General features: G+C 35.2%; 1 protein-coding gene and 1 long non-coding RNA gene across 9 annotated transcripts in view; one reads left to right on the top strand and one right to left on the bottom strand.

Moving 5' to 3' along the window:
* Positions 1 to 22,985, top strand: part of LOC147843062 (uncharacterized) — an 812,539-nt gene that overhangs the window by 686,432 nt on the left and 103,122 nt on the right. The window lies entirely within an intron of this gene.
* mctp2b (multiple C2 domains, transmembrane 2b) overlaps positions 1 to 22,985 on the bottom strand; it is a 70,994-nt gene that overhangs the window by 26,969 nt on the left and 21,040 nt on the right. For 4 of the 8 annotated variants that reach the window (XM_087260701.1, XM_087260703.1, XM_087260702.1 and 1 more), the window contains 5 exons: positions 17,549 to 17,669; positions 1,719 to 1,861; positions 1,547 to 1,623; positions 1,201 to 1,312; positions 1,082 to 1,114 (listed from right to left, as the gene is read on the bottom strand). In XM_087260701.1, the coding sequence (XP_087116827.1) occupies positions 1,082 to 1,114; positions 1,201 to 1,312; positions 1,547 to 1,623; positions 1,719 to 1,861; positions 17,549 to 17,669 (486 nt within the window). The remainder of the gene's footprint in view (positions 1 to 1,081; positions 1,115 to 1,200; positions 1,313 to 1,546; positions 1,624 to 1,718; positions 1,862 to 17,548; positions 17,670 to 22,985) is intronic. The other 4 variants (XM_087260704.1, XM_087260705.1, XM_087260706.1 and 1 more) reach the window with 1 other exon arrangement.

Here is a 22,985-nt window from a genome sequence, read left to right as displayed (position 1 = left end):
TATATATATATATATATATATATATATATATATATATATATATATATATATATATATATATAAATAAATAAATAAATACATAAATTAAATTAAAACAATTATAAAATTATAAATAAATACATGAATTAAATTACACTTAAATAAAAATTACCTAAAACTAAATAAAAACTAAATTAAATAAAATTATAACTAAATAAAATAAATAATACATAAATAAAATAATTTAAATTAAATACATAAATTAAATTTAAAAATACAAAGAAAATAACAGAAATTAAAATAAAAATAAAAATTTAAAATATATAAATAGTACATAAAAAAATTTAATTTATAAATAAATAAATAAACAAATAAATTTAAATAAAATACAATACAATAAAATATAATATATAAATAAATACACAATTTAAATGAAAACATTCTAAAATTATAAATAAATAAATACATAAATTAAAATATGAATGAATTAAATTGAACTTAAATACAATTCAAAAAGAAATAAATAAATAAATAAATAAATAAATAATTTGCATCACCATGTGAAGTGCCAAAAAATGAGAGCCACTGTTATGCTGATTATGAATTTAGTTTGGTAACACTTTACAGTAAATGTCAACATTTATATTTCATAAGCTATCATTAACAATTAGCAGTATATATAGAAGCTTTTCTTTTGTATGTTTTTTCTAAACTATAGTTTTGAAAGTGTTTATACCAGTACTTTAAGAAAGATTAATGTTTATGATGTAAAAAAAATAATAATGATAATAATAATAATAATAATAATAATAATAATAATAATAATATTAATAATAATAAGTATTAATATTATAATAAGTTAATTTATTAATTAATTAAATTGATCTTGTAAAGTGTTACCAATTAATATAATCTTGATTCTCTTATTAGCAAGCACATTAAACGTAGAGACTGCCCCCAGATGAAACAGCAGGGTTATTGTTTTGAAAATGATTTGGATGTAGTATTACAGGAAGTATTTGGATTAAACACAACGACACTAAAGAATGCAGAAATGATTAGTAAAAGAGATCAGCGGTAATTTAAAACCAATCTTTCTCACCATGAGGCTCCTTATGTTCCTCTGGGCCCATTTCTTCACAACAAAAACAAATTATTTTAACACGTGAACAGTCGTTTAGTCGTCAGCTTGCCTAACCGGCTGTTAAAAAACAGACTTACTTGTTTTTTGTTTTTGCCGCCTCTCATAGACACACAGATATCGATGGCTATGAAACCCATATCTTCCTCCAGACTGTTGGGATCGTCTAATGGAAGCACCATCTCAGTGGTCCTGAATGACAAAATACAATAAATAAAATTTGCATGAGAAACCACACTTCTGAGATTATCCTAGGGCTATTAATTTAATGAATAAAAGGACGGGTGGCACGGTGGCTCAGTGGTTATCACTGTCACCTCACAGCAAGAAGGTCGCTGGTTCCGGCTGGGTCAGGTGGTCTTTCTGTGCCCCCTGATCAATAAGGCACTAAAGGCTGATGGATTAAACAACAGATCATGGACTTACTTTTCAAGTTCCAGTTTATCCAGCCCAACACTGCAGGAGCCCATGAAGTCATCTGAAGTCAGATCTCGGTCAAAAACCTGAATGCATGACCAATGGATTGAAACTACACTTAGTTCTTCATATTCTACATTAGTAGAAAAACAGAGATAACACAGTATGGCAAACAGTGTACCTTGATGAAGACTGTCTGCTCCAGGCTGCGGATCGGGAAGGTAAAGGACTCATTCCAGACTGGGTTCAGGTTCTTTAACACCACTTTACTTTTGTACACCATCTTCCCATCCAGCTTGACCTTCACATATGGATCACTCGTGCCTGTGGAGATGGCAGATTTTATTTTAATGATCACCTAATCACCAACCTGAATTTACCAAGTAGGACATGATCCTAGATTAACATCTATGTCGATCCTGAAACAACATTCCACAATTAAGGGGTCCGTTTTGAGTTTATGTTAAGTTTAGGCTTACGGTTAGGTTTATGTACTTCTACATAATTGTTATCCAACTATTATTCCCCTCTGATTCTGGCAATAGTTTACAGTTATGGTTGTGTTTAGGGGTAGGGAACAGGTATGGATTACATTTTCCAACAAAAATGATGTTCCTAGGATCAACATAGATGATAATCCTGCACCACATGGTATGCAAAATCATGACGTGCTCATGTCACAGTTAGAAAAAACAATGGGGTTTATGAACGGTCATGCCATTATAAACTCACCACATTGTAGAGCTTGCCTGTTTAAAATGAATGGTCTTTACTGCCTGATTGAGATACTATATAAAGTGGGCCTCACATCAGACAACAAGCCCTACATTAAATTCCAGTGTTTGGATGTCTTTAAAATATGAACATTTATTTTACCACAGTATTTTCAATGCATTTTCAATTCATCTCGTTTTCCGCTTGAACAACTAAAATGGACACTTTCTAGGTCTATTTAATAGACTATATTTGAATTAAATTACATTATCAATAGTGTAAAAGCAATCTTGTGAAATTGAAACCTTTCACTGAAGGTTTGTCAGTGGTAAAAAAAACACTTGTTTTTAATATAGATCATCATTAGGCTCAGACAGATTCTGCTCATGCAAAATTACACAGAAACAACTGCAGAATATTTATATTTTAGTATGTTTTTATATTTATTTTAGATGTATTGTTGAATTATATGTAAGGATTTATAATTTGAAGATGATTTGTGATACAGCGTAAAGTATTATTAAAAAAAGTAGTGCAAAGTTATGTTTTTAGTGGATGTATTAATATATGAGAGACCTACTGTAGCTTTCTTATCTTCAAGGTTCTTATTGCATTTGCATTGTAAACTTTAAATTTGAAAAAGTGTCACTTTTAGGGTCCTATCATACACACAGCGCAATAAGGCGCAATGTATGGCGTGATTTGTTGTCGTTTTCAGACCAGCGCAACTCTAATTTTCCCATTTTCCGTAAGCCTTTTTAAATAGAACATCCATTTGCGCCGCTTTGTGGACTGATAGGTTGTGCTGGTCTGACAAAGAGGTGTGTTAAAGTACATTGTTGGTGTATTGCTTTTTTGAGAAACTGAAGTAGCCCGCGCCATTGACCAATTAAAAGCTTGTCTAAAGTCCAGAGCGCGTTAGTTATGCACCTGTGCAGGTCCAAACACTTGCACACTGCTTAATACACACAGGTTGTACAGCAATACACAAATATCTTTACATATTAAAAAAAAAACAAATTAAAGTGTTACAAAAATGATTATTTTTTTACATAAATATAAAAACCACTGCCTCCATGCCTTCACCTCGGGGTGGGCTTTTTCAGTTTATTCATGACAATTTGCATTAGTATGATGTTACTATTATTAGCAGCATAATTTATTTTAATTTTGTTTTAATAAAAACTAGTGAAGAATTCAATGTAAAAACCTCTAATTGCCGTCTGAAATTTTCTTCTAAAATGAACATTTTTATCAGGCTCCTGTATGTAGGTTCAATAATTTTCACTTTTACGGCAAAGGAAAAGTCCTTTACATGATCTTTAAAGTGAAAAAGCACAACATAAACAAAGGAGGCTGGAAAAAATGATAATTTTCAATGGAAATTTCAGACGGCACTTTTGTCAAACTTTTGTTTTTGGTTTTGGAGAAGTCTGCATCACCATATGGGGCATAAGAATATGACGGGTGTTTGGATATAACTCAGTTTTTTGACAACACTTTGTTATTATTGTTCATTTATTTGTTTGCTGGAAATGAAAACAGAATTTAAAAATATTTTTGAAACAAATCTTTGCACTTAAACTAAATTAAATATGTAGGCTAATGGATGTCTTCAGTGGAGTGAGTACAACACTGTTTTCTTATCCACAAAGGGAGTAAAGAGTAAAGAGAAAGTATAGAGGCCGAATGGAGGAGGCTCATTCTTTATACTCACACTGCAGATGGTCTGTTTAACTGTTTTCTTGCTAGAGAAGCGTTCAGTTTTTCCTCTTACAAACTCTACGATGTAAATAGCAAATGTACCATGGCGCGATGAAACTGACTCTTGATAGGAATAGGAGATGAGATTCTGATTGGTTTAATTCACGTTATGCTCAAAACACACCCATAACTCATTAAGGGAATAAGCACAACCCTGTTAGACCATGCGCCAAGCGCAGACCATTTTTCCATCCTTAAAATAGCAAAAGTTGACGTGCCCTGAATGCTTTTGCACCATGTACTTTGGACTTTGCAGCTAGATCTTTAAAATAGAGCCGCTAATCTTTTTGTTAAGTTTACAGCTCCTAAACATGAATCTGCAAATATTTTTTTTACATAATTCTACACAGAAATAGCATAAAAAGTCTGCAGATTTCATCTGGATATCTTCTTTTGTGTTCAACAAAAGAAAGAATCTCAAGTAGGTTTTAATCAAGTGAAGGTTATAATGATGATGGTAATAATGATCAAAAGGCTTTAGGGTGAATTAGAACATGTATTTAATAAGCTTTTAATGAATGTGTACCTGCAAGCACATCTGCATCATTACTTTCCCTTCAATTAGATGACATGTGTAGTAAACTCGGTTTAGTCGTGGTTGTGGCTTTTCACTGACAAGGATGTGGTTATTATTCAAGTGCCACATCATGACACAAACCAGACAAAACTGAAAACTGAAAGAGACTGAAAGGTTTCAAGATGGAATTCGGCCTCTGCTAGGGTCAGACACTTCAACAACGGCGGCTAAAAAGACAGGGGATACTGTGATTTACTCGTTTGGCTCTTGTTTTGATAACTCTCTTTCACAAGTAGATGGCAGCATTTATCACTTCACTTTAAGAGAACTCTGCACCCACATTCCCACCACTGTGCACAATCCTGTTCCTGAAGATCTACTTTCCTGCAGAGTTCAGCTACAACCCTGACCAAAAACAATTAAACAAGCTTAGTAGGATCTGAAGGTGCACTTGGTAATTAAAGACCGGGGGGTTGATCAAGGTTTTAGCTGAACACTGTAGAAAGGTTGATCTCCAGGAATAAGATTGGACACCCCTGCACTACTGCTTTAATTGTGATCAGACCATCAGTTTTTCAGCAGCACAGTACAAAGATATGCGCTATAGGTGAATTGAATAAACTAAATTGGCCATAGTGTATGAGTGTGTGTGTGTGTGTGTGTTTGTGTGTGTGTGTGTGACTGAGTGTGTATGGGTGTTTTCCAGTAGTGGGTTGCAGCTGGAAGTGCATCCGGTGCGTAAAACATATGCTGGATAAGTTTGCGGTTCATTCTGCTGTGGTGCTGTGATGAATAAAGGTACTAATTCAAGAGAAAATTAACTAATTCTAACAATAATAATAATAACAACAACAATAAACAACAACAACAATAATAACAATAACAACAACATTTATGTTTTCTAGAAAAAATGTACTCAATTATGCCAAGCACTGTATTTAAAATGAGGTGAAACAATGCAGTTCTTAAAGTTATTTAGGGACAACTGAATTGTTTTGTCCAATCAACCTAAAATTGTTAAAACCATTCAACTAAATTAATCGATTTGCACTGAGATGAGATTTAGGCCCAATCCCAATTCTATTTTTACCCCTACCACTTACCCTTGGCCCTTGAAACAGAGTGTGAAGGGGAAGAGCTTTAAGATTTACCCCTAAGAAATGGGAAAGCACTACAGCACCTGCACACTTCATCGCAATCTCTTGCTGCATATGAGATCAGATGATCACGACTGCTGTAGCTATTCCAGTTGTTCTGATTTTTAGTTTTTATCTTTAGGAAATAACTGAAGGCATATATTACGTTATCATAACCATCTAATGTGGCAATTAGATTGTAACTATACTGTGCATTTACACCGTGGCCATATTCATTTATATAAACACACAAAAATAACATTAACATTATAGCAGACACTGTAAAAACCTCATTCCCAGCCACTAGACTTTTCTGACAGGGTATTCGAGTGTCATCGAGTGTCAGAATGTTGTGGGACAGCTAGAAAGGAGTTATTATGAGGGATTATAGGTCGTGAAATTTTGCGGGTTTTATTTTTGTGTTCTTTTTTTAAAGCATGACGGTAAAACATGAAAGCAGTTATGAATATATTAAAACATTTGTTTGTTTGTTTGTTGTAAAAATTTGTAATAATGACAAAAAATACTAATTTGTGGATCTCCTTACTTCCGGGTGCAACCATGCTGCCGTTGTGGCTGGTGTATTCTGGGAAATTTTCTTAACCCTTGGTTTCAAGTGGGGTCCTGAAAAATCTCCATTCGAAGGGGTATCTACTCCTACCCTTTAGCCCTACGCCTTCAAGCTAAAGAGAATTGGGACAAGGGGAAGGGCTAAGGGGTAGAATTGGGATTAGGCATACTGCCATAATACTGAAAGCAGCAGCGGATAGTTTATCTCAGATCTTCGAAATAAAATAAATCGTTTGAAATTGAACTTCAGAACTGTGACTCAGTGCAAACCAACACATATCAGTGATTCAGCATCTACATTTAATAATGTTAAAGAGGTTTAATATGTATTAATTCGTTGAAAAAAAAACCTTACCATTTAGTAGGAGTGCAGTAAGTGCACTATTCTGTGCTTCTGAATGACTGTTTAAATTTATGTCATGTCTTATCTGGTGCAAACAGCCAAATTGCTTCTCACTGCGTATCTCCTCATGTAACATGTTGTTGAGACACGTGGTCATAATGTCACCTGCTCACCTAATGTTTACGTTTGTAATATTTATATTACATGCTAATTAAGAACCATCTCATGTGGAACTTCGAAATTAGATGCTGATTGAACTCTATGGGCCCTATCATACACCCGGCGCAGTGTGGCGCAAGACGTGGCGCAATAGTCTTTTGGTAGTTTCAGCTTGGCGCAAGAGTCGTTTTGAGGCGTTGCGCTACGCTGTTTTCATTTACGCAGTGCGCTACGCTGTTTTCATCTACGCAGTGATTTTTCATTAGACCAAAACTAACCCGGTCTAAACTCCGGCGCAGAGTTGCATCTCGTTTACGCACTGCTTAATACGCACAAGAGAGCAATAGGCAAATATCTTTACATATGAAAAAAAATTTATATTAAGGATATATATAGGATATAATAAGAATAGATATAGAATATAAATATAAAGTATTAAAATATTACAAAACATATTATTTCTAGCCTACAGAAATATGAAAAATCACTGCTTTTATGTCTTCTTCATCTCGGGAGGCTTTTTCAGTTCATTCGTAACAATTTGCTTTTGTATAATGTTATTATTATTAGCAGTATTATTTAATATATCCATATTTATATTTGTTTTATTAAACAAACACCTGTCAGGTTTTAGACCATATGGGGCATGGCAGGTGTATTTGGAAAGAACTCTAACTATTTTGACCACACTTGGTCATTATTGTTCATTTATTCGTTTGCTGGAAATTAGAACTGAATTTAAAAATAGTTTTGAAACAAATCTTTGCGCTTAACAAACGAAATTAATTATTGATAGGCTAATTGATGTCTGTGCGTAAAGGTTTCCCTATCCAAGAGCGAAAGTGAAAGTAGTTCCATTATCTCTCATTCTCACGCAGTAGATGCTCTGTTTAACAGTTTTCTGTTAAAAAAAAACTGTCAACTGTTAACTGTTTGCTAGTGAAATGCTAATTTTTTCCACTTAGACTTACTTTGCGTCCTGTAAATAGCGAATGCGCTCTTGGCGCGACGCAGCTGGGTCTTAAAGGGGATGGGAGATGAGACTCTAATTGGTTTATTCTCAAAACACACCTATAACTCATTAAGAAAATAAACTCAACTCTTTTAGCCCATGCACCTTGGCGCAAAGCGAATTTTCCCCTCCATAAATTAGCAAAAATGCGTTCTGACACGCCCTGAAAGCGTTTGCGCCCTGCGTTTTGCGCTCTGTGCATGGACCGTCAAAATAGAGCCCTACATCTGCGTCGCATTTCGGAGTCTGCTACTGTCCACCGGAGGTCGCATTTCAGTCGTTAATGCACACTTTGAGAGCCTTTCTGACTGAATGAATAAAATACATAGTTTTCCATCAAGGTAACTCGGAGTGCTGAAATATAATTGGCTAAACTGGCATTGGGTGGGTTAAATGACCAAAACAAAGAAAGACATTTCGGCACGAAAAGCACATTTTCAAAGCAGAATATCTGACTTCAGCATTGTTTTCCAGATAAACAAGTTTGTTCACTTAGCATGTTTCCCAAATATCTGCAAACATATTATGGTATTTTTATGCTTTAGAAGAATCAAAAACTTACACAAAGCACCTTTAAGGGATTGTGTGGAACCCAGCATTTTATACAGTGTTATACTAACGTTAAAGGGGTTTTAAACTGTTATGAATCACTTTCATCTGTTAAACACGAAACAAGAACCTCTGAACAACATTCCAAACCAGTAGTCATTGACAGCCATAGGAAGAATAAAAAAAAAAAAAAAAAAACAATGCAAGTCAGTGGTCGATTTTATCCAACATTCTACAAAATATATTATTTTGTGTATAACAGAAAAAATCATATATGGAATAAGTGAAAGGTGCATAAATGCTGACAGAATATAATTTTTTTTTCAGTGATCTATCCCTTTAAAATGCTTTAATGACTACAAATCGTGAAATTGCAACAAAATAAAGACACTTGTAAACAGGAAAAAGGCTTGTTCAATAAGCCACGCAGCAATGATGCAAATGCACACACAGTAAACAGTGGCTAACAAACTCAGCAAGAGGAAGTATATCCTAGTTACCAGCCGGTCTGTCTGTATTAAAATGTCTTAGTCGATTGCTTCATCCGCAAATAAAGCCAATAATGTGCTGTGAAGGTTGAAGGAGTGCTGTGCATTATTGAGGTGTGGCAGGGTTGAATGTGCTGGAAGGAATGTTGCCTGTAGTATGAAAGTTATGCACACTGGTTTGCAGACAACGAAAGGAAAACAGGGTTCAAACAGTGACAGTTTATTTATAGACTACACTTGCATTGTCACCTGTAAATGAGATGCATTTCAGTCTGTTGGATCACAAGTAGAAAAGACAGACACATTCCTGTTTACACCTACTGTTTAAATCCATCTCTAATGCCAACTATGGATTAGGCCTACAGTATGCATGAAATTGCATAGCGATAAATGACATTAATCTTTGTAAGTCCAACTCATGCCACTCATTCTACACACTACCTGACAAAAGTCTTGTCTTAGATCGCAGTTGTGAGAACAACAAATTTAAACTTGAGTTCTAGTTGATCATTTGGAAAAGTGGCAGAAGGTAGATTTTCATCTGTTGAACTGCATCCCAATCATCACAAATACTGCAGAAGATCTATTGGAACCCACATGGACCCTAGATTCTTACAGAAATCAGTCAAGTTTGGTGGAGAAATTAATGGTTTGGGGTTACATTCAGTATGGAGGCGAATAAGAGATCTGCAGAGTGGATGGCAATATCAACAGCCTGAGGTATCAAGACATTTATGCTGCCCATTAAATTACAACCACAGGAGAGGGCAAATTCTTCAGCGGGATAGCGCTCTTTATCATACTTCAGCCTCCACATCAAAGTTCCTGAAAGCAGAGAAGGTCAAAGTGCTCCAGGATTGGCCAGCCCAGTCACCAGACATGAATATTATTGAGCAGGTCTGGGGTAAGATGATGAAGGAGGCATTGAAGATGAATCCAAATCTTGATGAACTCTGGGACTTCAAAATTGCCATTCCAGATGACTTTATTAAAAAGTTATTTGAGTCAATGTAGAGATGTATGGATGCAGTCCTCCAAGCTCATGGGAGTCAAACTCAATATTAAATCTTTTTCCACTGCACCTTGACTTTATATTCTATCTGTACATTATTTCTGTTAACTGACAAGACTTTTGTCTTGACAAAGTCAGACCTTACTGTCCAAATAATTCAAAATCAAGGCATGATTATATTTTATTTTGGTAAAATAAGCGTAATCTAGAGGCTTTTGCCTTTCATATAAGCCACTTCTGATACCAAATGATCAACTAGAAGTCAAGTTATTATTTGTTGTTCCTAAATCTTGGAGAAACAAGACTTTTGTCAGGTAGAGTGTGTATACATACATATTTGGCAAAGATTAATTGAGATTTAATTGCATGCAAAATAAAATGTGTGTGTGTGTGTGTGTGTGTGTGTGTGTGTCATATACAGTAGATTTATTCTGTATATGTGATGAAAACAAAAGTCAAGTCACTCAAATGACAATTGCAACTGACAACGAGAATGAGTGGCGACAAAATATGTGCATGACCAATGAGCATAAATGGTCACATATTTTGCAACTTAGGCTGTACGGTGAGGACGGCAGAGATCACTAATCAGGAACACAGTAAAATGTCAGTATGCACGAGGAGCGTTTTCATTCTAAAATGTCATTTAAATTTAAAAACACACTTATTTAAAAAACAAAGTTATTAGATTAGATTAGATTAGATTCAACTTTATTGTCATTACACATGTACAAGTACAATGCAACGAAATGCAGTTTAGGTCTAACCAGCAGTGCAATAGCAGCAAGTGCAGGATACAGGAATAAGTTATAAAGTGCAGTATAGAAAAACCATGGTGATATTTACAGCATGGTGATATTAACATAATGGTGATATTAACAACATACCAAAGTCAATTTATATGCATTTTGTTTTTGGTTCTAATAGCTGAACACTGTGGGCTTACGGCTGAATCAGAGTTACTTGGATAACATTTTGCCCACAAAAGCCTTGCCTAAAAAAATTATTTTAGAGGTTTAAATTTTAATCCTATCTAGTGGCTAGTATGCTTTAATTCAACATTAAGTAATGTTTCTGAATTAGATCAGCAGGTGGAGAGAAGCTGCCTTTTTGTGGCTGTTTGAATGCACTTGACCACATAAGCAGTATATGGGTGGTAATCACAGGTTAACTCCAACTAGGGTTGGGCGATATGGGCAAAAAAATCATATCTCAGTATTTTTAGGAGGAATGACTGTATACGATATATATCCAGTATTTTCTAATAAATAATTACTTGAGAGATAAAGCTTTTATTAAAACTTTATTAAACAGTTTTTGAGCAAAATAAAATTCAAACACAGGGGTTTCCCCTCGCTGTCATTATCATCAATATAATTATCATTCTTAAATTGTTATTTGTTGAAAGAGTAGCTAACAGTGAGATATTAAAATAAAAAAAGAAATGATTAATAGACAAAAGCATGTTTTTTATTGTACTTTTTAAAAAGCTTTTAATAATTGTTTAAACCATCAACCGTTTGTACACTAGGCACACACACAAATCAAATCACGCCTTCCAGTTAATGGGCTAAAATAAATAAATCAATTCAACAGAATAAATAAATACAATGATTAGAATATAATTGGAATTAAAAGCAATATGCAATAACAGACCATAATGCAGAGCTAAACGTGTTATAACATAAATGTAAAGAAGAGACTGTTTCGCACAGAATGCGCACGTGTGGCCTCAAACCATATCGATATGACAGATATTGCATAATCCCGCATCGCGTTGGGAATCATATCGATATATCCCCAGAACTTGATATGTGGCCCAGCCCTAACCCCAACACAATCTTATGACAATTCGTAACTTTTTGATTTAGTGGCTAATTCATATAAAATCATAAAACCTTATTAGCTCATCCCCCAATCTAGCTCATCTAGCTCATCCCCCAATCACGGTTGGGTTTAGAGGTGGGATTTGGTGCCACGGTTCCTTTTTAAATTTGTACATTTTTGTACGACTAAACCTAATTGAAGCACACAAATTTCGACAGAACGAAAAATAGTTACGTTTCCTCATATCAGGCTGGTTTTCCCCCAATTTCTGTTTAACTAAGTGAAGATTTTTTCAACACATTTCTAAACATAATAGTTTTAATAACTCATCTCTAATAAGTGATTTATTTTATCTTTGCCATGATGACAGTAAATAATATTTTACCAGATATTCTTCAAGACACTTCTATACAGCTTAATGTGACATTTAAAAGCTTAACTAGATTAATTAATGTAACTATACAGGTTAGGGTAATCAGGCAAGTTATTGTATAACGATGGTTTGTTCTGTAGGCTATTAGGAAAAAATATAGCTTAAAGGGGCTAATAATTTTGTCCTTAAAATGGCTTTTAAAAAAATTATAAACTGCTTTTATTCTAGCCAAAATAAAACAAATACGATTTTTTTCAAGAAGAAAAAAAATTGTCAGACATTCTGTGAAAATTTCCTTGCTCTGTTAAACATCATTTGGGAAATATATAAAAAACAATATAAAAATCAAAGAGGGGATAATAATACTGACTTCAACTGTACATTCACACACATACTCTATGGACAATTCAGCTTACCCAATTCACTTATAGCCCATGTCTTTAGACTTGTAGGGGAAACCAGAGCACCTGAAGGAAACCCACGCAAACACAGGAACAACATGCAAACTTAACACAGAAATGCCAACTGACCCAGCCAAGATCTGAACCAGTGACCTTCTTACTGTGAGGTGTATGAAGTCACACGAGAGCGATCTATTAAAGTGAAAGTGGGTCTGTGAGGAAGAAACTTGAGGAAGCTTCCTGGATAGCTGAAATGTCTGAAATGCATAAATACCATAAAAAGGGTCCAGCTTAAACAGAAGAAAATATCCGTATGCCTGAGATTTTCACCATTCCAATGGCTCATCTGTCACATATTAAATGACACTGGTGCGTCTCTGATATATAGTTCATCACCATTAGCTTGGTGTTGCAGCCAAAGTGGTAAACTACAGCAGTCAGTGTCTTTTGTATCATTTAGACAAATATTAATACTGGAGTATCGATAACGTATCACAGCCAGAAATACTAAATATAAATTGGCATATCGAAAATTTCTTTACTTTCATATTTGTATTCGCAAAAAATACTTACTTGCATACATACATCTATATTAGTAGAGAAGACAAAAGATAAAAAAAAAAGCATGCTTTAATTCAAACTGGTTTTCTTATACCTTAACCATGCCTGTTAAAAAATCTTAAATGAGGTTCGGTTACTGCAATGGTTTATTTTATTGCTCTTTTGTATTTTATTTTTCATTGATAGAGCCCATATTATGCATTATAAAAAGTCATATTTTGGTTTTGGGGGTCTCCAACAACAGGCTGCTGTGCATGCAAGGTCAAAAAACACTTTCACTGTCTTATAATATGCATTTATTGATACCTAATTATTCCAGCAACTCCCTTATGAATCGTTCAGCGATTCATTTGTTCCCGAAACCCCTCCTTAGCGCAAAGCTAATTTGCGGTGATTGGTCCGATGACCTAGTCTGTTGTGATTGGTCGAATGAATTCAGCAGAGACAGCAGAGACAGAGAGAAACGCCCAACATGGCTATGAAGTAGCAGAGTATGTGAGAGCCCAGTGCTAGATAGCATTAAAGCAATGCACTTAAACACCAGCATATTACTCTACTCTCAACCCAAACCCCAAGTAACAATGACACACATTCAGAATTAATCCACACAGTGGCAAAAATGTAACTATTTTGAAACACCTGATGGTGCCAAAGCATAGGCAAAAGATCTTCAGCAGAGGATTGCGAGTTTAGAATCGCATTTAAATCACTCAAGGAAGAAGCACATGTTTTCAATGTGGTTTTGGACGCAATACGTGAAATAGCCCATACAAATTTAACCTAAGAGATACAGTACAAGAACTAATCTATAAAAAAGAACTAATCACAAGCCGTGCGGAGCGATTACAAGTTACAACATACAACTAAACGCATATTTTGCAAACGACAGAAAACGAGGCAACAATTATAATTACACTTACATGTTATGATCTGGAGGAAGAAGAAACTGGTCCATATGCACTGTAACAGTTACTGACAAAGTCCCATACATAAAAGTCTCTGCTGCTCCTTCCTTTATTTGCAATGCAAGACTCGTCGGCCATTTGCTGTGTAGGTTATTGTATCAAAAATCCGAAAAATGACAGAAACAAACAGCACACGGTTGACTATACAGTGATGTTGTTGTAAAATTAAACTTTAACCCTTTATTCCCCTCAGCTAAGTCTCCATCTGTCAGTAATCAACATCTTTATGTCATAATAAGTCCCGTGATCCCATGTGCTCTGCTAATGTCTGAAGAGAAAGGCGCGTTAACGTTTTACAGGAACCGGCACTTCATATTTGCTGATGTACCATATCGATGTGTGACACATTCAAGCAAAAGATCCAAACCCAACACGATTCATTCATTCGACTCTGAGTCAACTATTTCGTTAAAGAATAAATAGATTTAAACAGTGCACTTACAGATTTAAACCTCAGCTAGATGCTTTCATTCACTTATTGCTGTTGCACACTGCATGAAAGCTCATTTTCTAAACTCATAATAGGGGCTCTTTAACATTATTTTTTCATTATGCACATTGTTTGCATTAGTGTTGTAGGGCACATTTCTAATATGCAGTTACTTTTAGTTTCACTTTAAAGCATGAATTTTAACTCATTTGCATAATGCCAGTTTATGGTCTTACAAAATAAACATTTTCAGTGCTGCAAAAACAAACTTTGCACACACTTCTAAAAGATGGACTCTCACTCAAATCTAAACCATCATTTTATTTCATGTCATTTTAAGTATAAGTGCAGAGAAGGATCTGACATTCTGATATGATATTGGACGTTTGATCTATGACATAAACTGTAAGTGGTAGACCAATCACAACAGACAGGGCAAATTAGCTAACCAATTAAAAAAGTGCGAGCTCTCAGAAAAGGCGGGGTTTAGAGGGAGATAAAATTACTAAATTAAAACATGTTAAAACACTATTAACCCTTTGATGCACAAGCTATAAAATAGATATAGAAAAAAAAGCTTAGATCACTTTAGAACCATGTAGTGCATCAAAGAGTTAATCAAACTATTAAAAAAGTGATATTCAAATAAATAATATGAGAACATTTGTGCTCTTGACAGCCCAGGCTTTGGAAACACATGCCTTACATTACATTTTTGCAAAAAGTAAAAAAGCCTTGCTCCAGGAACATTTCATTCTGCTTAATTGCTAGTTTTTCCACTAGAGGGCCCCTTCTACATTTTTGTGAATGTGAAATACGTTACCTAGGGTGAGTTTTGTTGTTACAGGCCAGCAAACCACCGACCTAAACCCAACCAATAGTGTTTTCAGAAGTAAACATAAAAGAAGTGCACTGCGACCATGTAGTTTTATCTTAATTTTACATTATTTTTATATCTGGAATAGAGTGCTTTACCGAACTCAAACTTTTATCGAAAACTTGAATTACAAAGTACAACACTCTATAAAGTGAGCTACTAGCAAACTGACCACACCAGAAAAGTTGACCAAAAGTTTTTCTGTGGCATTTATATGGTGTGGAACTGCATGAAAACATTCCTTTATTCATCAATAATATGTCCCTGTTAATATCATTAGTGTGAAAAGAACAAAAGTTTTTGCCGTCAAACATCCCCAAATCTTTGCCATTTGTAGACAATGGCTCTAACTGCTTTAGAAATGGCTTTATAACGTTTTCCAAAGTAGATCTCCATATTCTGTCTCACTTGTTTTTGTCTCTGCATTATGATTAGCTTTTGAGTACCTTTTGGTCTACTTCACTTCGTCAGGCAGATCCTTTTTATGTGACTTCTTGATTGCGGATAGGTTTGGCAGTAATCAGGGCTGGATGTAGCTACAGAAATTGTACTTCGTTGTAATAAACCATTGTTAATTTGTGTTTTAACAGAAAGGGAAACACTTTTTCACACAGGCCTATGTAGTTTTGCATTTTGATTTCCTTTAATAATAAAAACCTACACTTAAAAAGTGCATGATGTGTTTACTTCTGTTATCTTTGACTCATATGCGCTTTGTTGCTGAGCGTAAGGCACTGCAGCGGGTGGTGAAAACTGCCCAACGCATCACAGGGACCACACTGCCAGCCATAGAGGACATCAAGAAGAAACACTGTTTGCGCCGAGCACGCAGTATTCTGAAGGACACCTTTCACCCCGCTCACAGACAGTTTTCTCTCCTGCCCTCCGGCAGGCGCTTCAGGCTCCCCCGGACAAAAACCAGCAGACTGAGGAAAAGCTTTTTCCCCAGAGCTGTCTCCCTCCTGAACTCTGCCCCCCACTGACTCTTTTGCCCCCCCCCAATACACCCCCCACTCTCCTCTAACTTAAACTCCTCGCAATCACTGCACTGTTTAACATTTGCACGTTTAAAATTTGCACATTCACTGCACCACATTGACCTGTTTACTTATTGAACTGTACATAACCACTGCATATGGGCATTTGTAATTATGTACACACCCACTATACATATACACTTGTAATCATGCTTATTTATCTGCATACTACTGATTATTAATAGCAACCTGTACATATGTTCATATATTGTTACATATACACTTGTAATCATGTTTATCTATCCCTATACATATATTCATATATTGTAACATATACACTTGTAATCATGTTTATCTATCTGCACACTACTGATTATTAATAGCAACCTGCACATATATTCATATATTGTAAATCTGTTCATAGCTTATCCAACCTGTATATAATGTTCATAGTACATCCATCTGTAAATATCACCATAGTTTTCTATAACTGCACTTTATAACTTATTCCTGTATCCTGCACTTGCAGCTATTGCACTGCTGGTTAGACCTAAACTGCATTTCGTTGCATTGTACTTGTACATGTGTAATGACAATAAAGTTGAATCTAATCTAATCTAATCTAATAAAATGTAAATATTAGAAGATCTTAAACAATACAATGTGACTAACATGCAACAAATAAGAAGTCAGTAGGGGAAAAACACTTTTTCACGCAACTGTAGATCTTTTTTTTAATAGAAACTGCAATCAAATATATGTTTAAGTGGGTATTTTGTGGTTTCTCGAAGATGTAGGCTCAATCAAGCATTTTAAATGAGCATGTATTAGCTTTAGACATTTGATTCATGTAAACCTGATGTTGGCGACCTCAAAGATAACATTAGGAACATTTAAAAACACATCATTTGAAGTATATAAAACGGAGATGCTTCAACTGATACAATATTTTAGAGCTGAAAAACTTCCCTCCAAGTCAATCCCCTGCAAAACAGGTTATTAGAAATAGTCCTGCTCCGAACTCACGGCATTGATTAATTCAGAAGTAGACATGTCGGACCACCCAAACAAACAGAGCAATGTTATGAAAGCTTATTTACATTTGTCTCTACAGAGTAAACTCAGGAAGGAAGAAGTCAATTAAAAATGGAAGAAAAACACACGTCACCTACAGTAAACACATCAAGACGATGACCCACAGTTTGCAGGGCTCCACTACCTGCTCTTACCTTAACAAACAATGCCCCACAGAACAAACACTGCTTGTTTTTATAAATTATGGTGTGTGTTGTGCTTCAGGGTGTGTTGTGTTTATAGACAGACATCTGACACTCACCACAGCGGTCTCTGATGACCAGGTTACGGCCCTCCTTCAGGCAGATAGTGAGCAGATATGTCCTCTGAGACTCCCGCTGATTCTCACACACTCCTGGCATCTCTGCACTGATGTCTAAAATCTGGATTACATGAATATGAATACATAAACAAAAAAAAGAGAATAATTTCATATTTTCTCCCATAAAAACGAGCTTTTCTATTTGTCATCTGAACGCTGCATTGTATCCACACCTTAAAATATTATGTTGTAATGTCATTGGCCCATGAACATTTCCTGCTTGTTATCAAACTATTTCATAACTGTACACAAGAGGCAATTTAATCATAACTTAATGTTAAAACAGCTATCATAACATCATTTATCAATTTGTGGATAAAGATTTTTAGATTCTCAGACGCTAAAGAAATTAAAAATGTAAAACAGAAAATACGTTGGGACCATTGTTTTTGTTTACATCCCTCAGTAAAGTTTATTTATAAACTCATTTCAAGAGGATCATGTACTTATGATTGCTTGCGGCTGGTTCCGCATTATCCAATTTATAATTCCCCAATCAGAAGATTCCTAAGCCACTTCAAATATCCTAAGTTCCATCTAACAGCCATCTTTGTTTGAAGAATGCCCCTTTCCACCCCTACTCCTCCTCCTTTCCTAGATGGGTGACTCGGTGGCCCAGTAGTGAGCACACAGTAAAATCTTCAGAGTAAAATTTACTCAATTTAGAGAGGGACTAAATGTTCTCTGAACTGAGTAAAATTTACTCAGCAGCAGAGTTAAAGTTAATGAGACAATGATGGGGTTAATTAAGTGATGATTGAGCACTGATGATGAACACCTGCTGTTAATAAGCAGAAACAGAAGAGAAGCAGCAGCAGCTTCGCTCATTGCTTACCTGATTGACTTTATTTCCGTCAGATTTTCACAAAAGTCCATGTAAGATTTATTGAGAATTAACCGTTTTAGTTATTTACATTTTACAAAAAACAAAAAACATGTTTTTTGTTTTTTTTCGCCTGATGTCACCATCATGGAGAAAAGTGGTTGATTTACTTGGACTCGATTTCTAATGTTAATTTTTCTTTAATTGCATTGACAAGTATAAAAAGAGCACATGTGATCAAGTTGATTGATCCTGTGTGAATTCTTACTCTTGATGAGAGTAACTGTACAAGAAATAATGTTTAGGTGATGGTTTATCATATAAGAAACAAAATTCAGTGTTTTTCAAGAGAATGGATCTCAGCTGTGGTGTTATAATAAAATACATTGAGCATCTGAATCACTTTAGAGACACAGACATCAATAATCAGCGTATCTATCTCAACAGTGGTGAGAGATTTTTTGTTTGTTTGTTTTTTTGGCTGCAGTACATGTTAAGACAATCATACGACATTTAACCATAGTTTCCAGCATGCACTGTAGGAAAAAAAAAAACTCACCATAGTTGAGAAGCATATGCTGATTCTTTATGTCTGTGGGTTTTGAGGGTTTCAGATGTTCAATGTGTTTTATGATCTGATAAAAGTATTGGTGAGCTCCATTTTCTTAATACAGAGCTCCTTTTGTGATACAACATTACTTAAACTTAATAGGTTAAACCAATTTTACTGATTTGACCAGTGACTAAAACACCACAGATTCAATTATCCAAAGCACAATTGCTCTCTTTATACAATATTTGCCTCAATACACTATTTGGCAAACAAAGAGAAACTAACAATAGAAATCGAGTCAGAGTCCAAGTAAAGCAGCTACTGTTCTCCTCAATGGTAAAAGCTTAAATACAAAAAGTGTGTTTTTTTATGTTGTTGTAAAAAAAAAAAAGTAAATTCTTAATATTATCACTATATGGAATTTTATAGAGTGTGGCAGTAATAAGGCCAAACAGGTTGTTAATAAGTAAAGCTGCTGTTTGTGGAGTTACTTAATGATCCTTTGCTGAGATTTTGAGAAATTTGATGTGTTTTATTTCAGTTTATTTAGTCCACGGCTGTGACTGAAGGTGTTGTTTTGTGTTTCTCTTCTCTGTTTCTGCTTATTCACAGCAGGTGTTCATCATCAGTGCTCATTCATCACTTAATTAACCCCATCATTGTCTCATTAACGTTAACTCTGCTGCGGAGTAAATTTTGCTCAATTTAGAGAGGGACCAAATGTTCTCTGAACTAAGTAAATTTTACACTGAAAATTTTACTGAGCACTGTTGCCTCACAGCAAGTACATCAATGGTTCTAGTCCTTGCCAAGCCAGCCGACATTTCAGTGCGGAGTTTACACGTTCTCCTCGTGCTCACATGGGTTTCCCCCAGGTTCCCTGATTTTCTCCCACCATTCAAAAACACACAACTAAAGTTAATTGACTAATCCAAATCGGCATGCTCCTAGTAAGTAGTTATCTCCTAAGAGCAATTACCATCTGTTCATTAGCTACTACAGAAGGAAGTTCTCAAGATCTACTGGAACACTCTCCCGGGACAAGATGCCAAACAAGCTTTATAATCAATCATCAGCTAAGTGTGAACTCTTGAAAAAAGGTCTATACCAGGGGTCACTAAACATGTTCCTGGAAGTCCAGTGTCCTGCAGATTTGAGCTTCAACTCTAATCAAACACACCTAAACAAGCTAATCAAGGTCTTACTAGGTATACTTGAAACACCCAGGCAGGTGTGTAGAGGCAAGTAGGAGCTAAACCCAGCAGGGCACCGGACCTCCAGGACAAAGATTGGTGACCCCTGGTCTATACAATGAAAAAGTCATAACATGTTTTTTTTTTTTTTTACTTTAATTTTTTTGAATAAGTTAATCAGGTTTCAGCTTTATTTTTAAGTAATGCAAAATTTTATATTTTAAGTTAATGTCAATTTAAGTTAAACTAACTCAAAACTAGTGCTGGGCAAAGATAAACTGCATCCTAAATTAACGTTTATTTTGACTTAAAATATGTGTGTAATGAAATCGTACCATATATTTTTCAAACGCTTCAAACTAATATATAGCAGGTGTAGCCTACACTGGCCCACAGCTAGCCTGGTGAAAGAGGTGGTTGTTTTTTCTTAAAAACTGAGGTTATAGGCCTCACTTAGGCTACAATTTAATTATTCAAAGACTGCATTTTAAGCATTATTCTAGCTAAAATAGATTGTTGGATGGTCATCATAACCAAAAAAGAACATTTGAAAATTCATGGATAAGAACAATAGCCAAAACAGTAATCAAATTCGTTTTAATGTCGGTCACTTTTGGTGTTTCCCACCTTTTCATTGGTCATTTTTTGTTCCAAGATTAAGAATAAAAGTTACTTGCACAAAAGTAAGTAGAGAAAGTAGAGAAATATGACTTTACTTCATCAGATTGTATGTTTTCTTGCGCAGCTGGATGTTGGACTTATGAAAAATAATTGTGTGCACGGGCTAAACTGATTAGCTAAAGTCACACTGACGTGACAGCCGACAGAGGATTCCACTTGGTCTTAAAACCTTTTTCGATGAGTTATTTTACTATTTATGATGGCAGAGCAGTCAAAATATGACAAATGAGCTCATGCATGGGACCTTTGTCAGTGAGGAGTGGGTCTTTTAAACCATCTGACCCCTCCTGGCGACGGGCCTGATATAGTATTGTCATACTTTGACAACATTAAAACTTAATGTACAGTACATAATTATACACTTGCAAACTCTACAGCATCTAGCCTAGATCTCCAGGATTGTTTTTGTAGAATGACAGCAGACTTTTGAAAATGATTAGTCTGCTCTTGAGTATTTTGCATTATTGCTATTCTTTTCTAAATCGATTGAGATATTTTATTTATTTTTAAATATTCTGTGTGGTCAAAAATGAAGGAAGTTGTTTCCCTATTAAATGTCAATCTTGTATGCGTAACACATTGTAGCCTGCAGCGAAACAAATCAGACAGACTTTGAAAAAGGTTACATCGTGCATGCTGAGTAAATAAAAAAGCACCTTTCCATTATGACAATATTTATTTATTCAAATGATAGACATTTGATTCGCTTTTATTAAACGTGTCTTATTCTGTGTTATTATAACATATAATATATAATGGATAATTCCTTTTCATTCTGTGTTTAATTTATTTACGTGTTTGCATATTTTGAGATTTCATATTCTAAATAAAACTAAAGCATGTAGAAATCAATATTCTTTTTACCTCAATGCAATTTAATAGGGCACTATAAAGGCTAAACTACTTTATTCTTATATTTGCTTAATATTTACAGCCTATGGGCAATGTTTCTCACCATGTACTGTAGACATTTTGTCTAATACCGTATAGTGTAGTGTTTATTACAAGGGAAACTAAAACAACTAAACAAACCTATTTTAATTGAACATATCACATCATCTACACATGCAGTACCATCCTATCTAGTATTGTAAAAAGGCAAAGCTGAAAATTGCATGTTGATTTTTAATATATTTTTGATGAAATTGCAGGCGCATTAGCTGCCGAGGCAGCTGTGGCAAGAGCAACGGCAGAGGGAACATACTAAAGCGATAACAGCTGTATGTCTGAAAAATTATAAATATGACAATTTATTTGTTTTTACATGCAAATAAAACCCAGTATGTGTTTTCCACTCAGTACCAACTAGCATAACCGGCTATGTTATAATCAGCTTCAGTGTGGTCAGGAAGCAAACCTTCGACCTTCAGTATGAGTTCAGGGAAAGAACAGGAATGAACAGTACGGTCTATTTCAGGGGCATTTAAAGAGCAATGTCATCTGCATACCCTTCTAGACCAAAACAACCACACCAAAACACACAAACTTGTTTCTATATCACAGCGGGGACTACTATATGAACCAGATATTGTATTCCCCTACCCTAAATCCAACCCTCAAAAGAAAACGATCTACATTTTTACATTTTTAAAAGTACTCTATTCTGTGCAATATAAGGTTTATAATGTGGTTTATAAGGAGGTTTATCTGTGGATATCTCAATATTGTTCCTCGTGGTGATCCCATGAGTCTGTGGGCATCAAGTCCCCAGTGTGATATAAAAACAAGCACACACAACGAATATACTTTCACAAACACACACACACGCACACACGTGCACGCGTGCACACGCACATGCACACGCACACACAAACAAACTTGTTCCTATATTGCAGTAGGGACTTATAATGTGGTTCATAAGGATTTTTTTCCCATGGGTATCTCAATTTTGGTCCTCATGTTGACAAGTCACCATGAGTCTGTGGGCATACAGGTTTAACTCCCCACTGAGATATAGAAACAAGTACATACACACGCACAAACACAATCACATACAAACACACACACACACACACACACACACACACACACACGTTCCTATATCGTGGCAGAGACTTTGTATCTACTATACAAACCAGATATTTTGTTCCGCTATCCCCAAATTCAACCCCTTAAAGGAAACAATCT

Source organism: Danio rerio, chromosome 7 (assembly GCF_052040795.2).
Source record: "Danio rerio strain M-AB ecotype USA chromosome 7, GRCz13ab, whole genome shotgun sequence".
NCBI lineage: Eukaryota > Metazoa > Chordata > Actinopteri > Cypriniformes > Danionidae > Danio > Danio rerio.
Note: the sequence above shows the minus strand (reverse complement) of the source record. Positions and strands in the feature narration are given on the sequence as shown.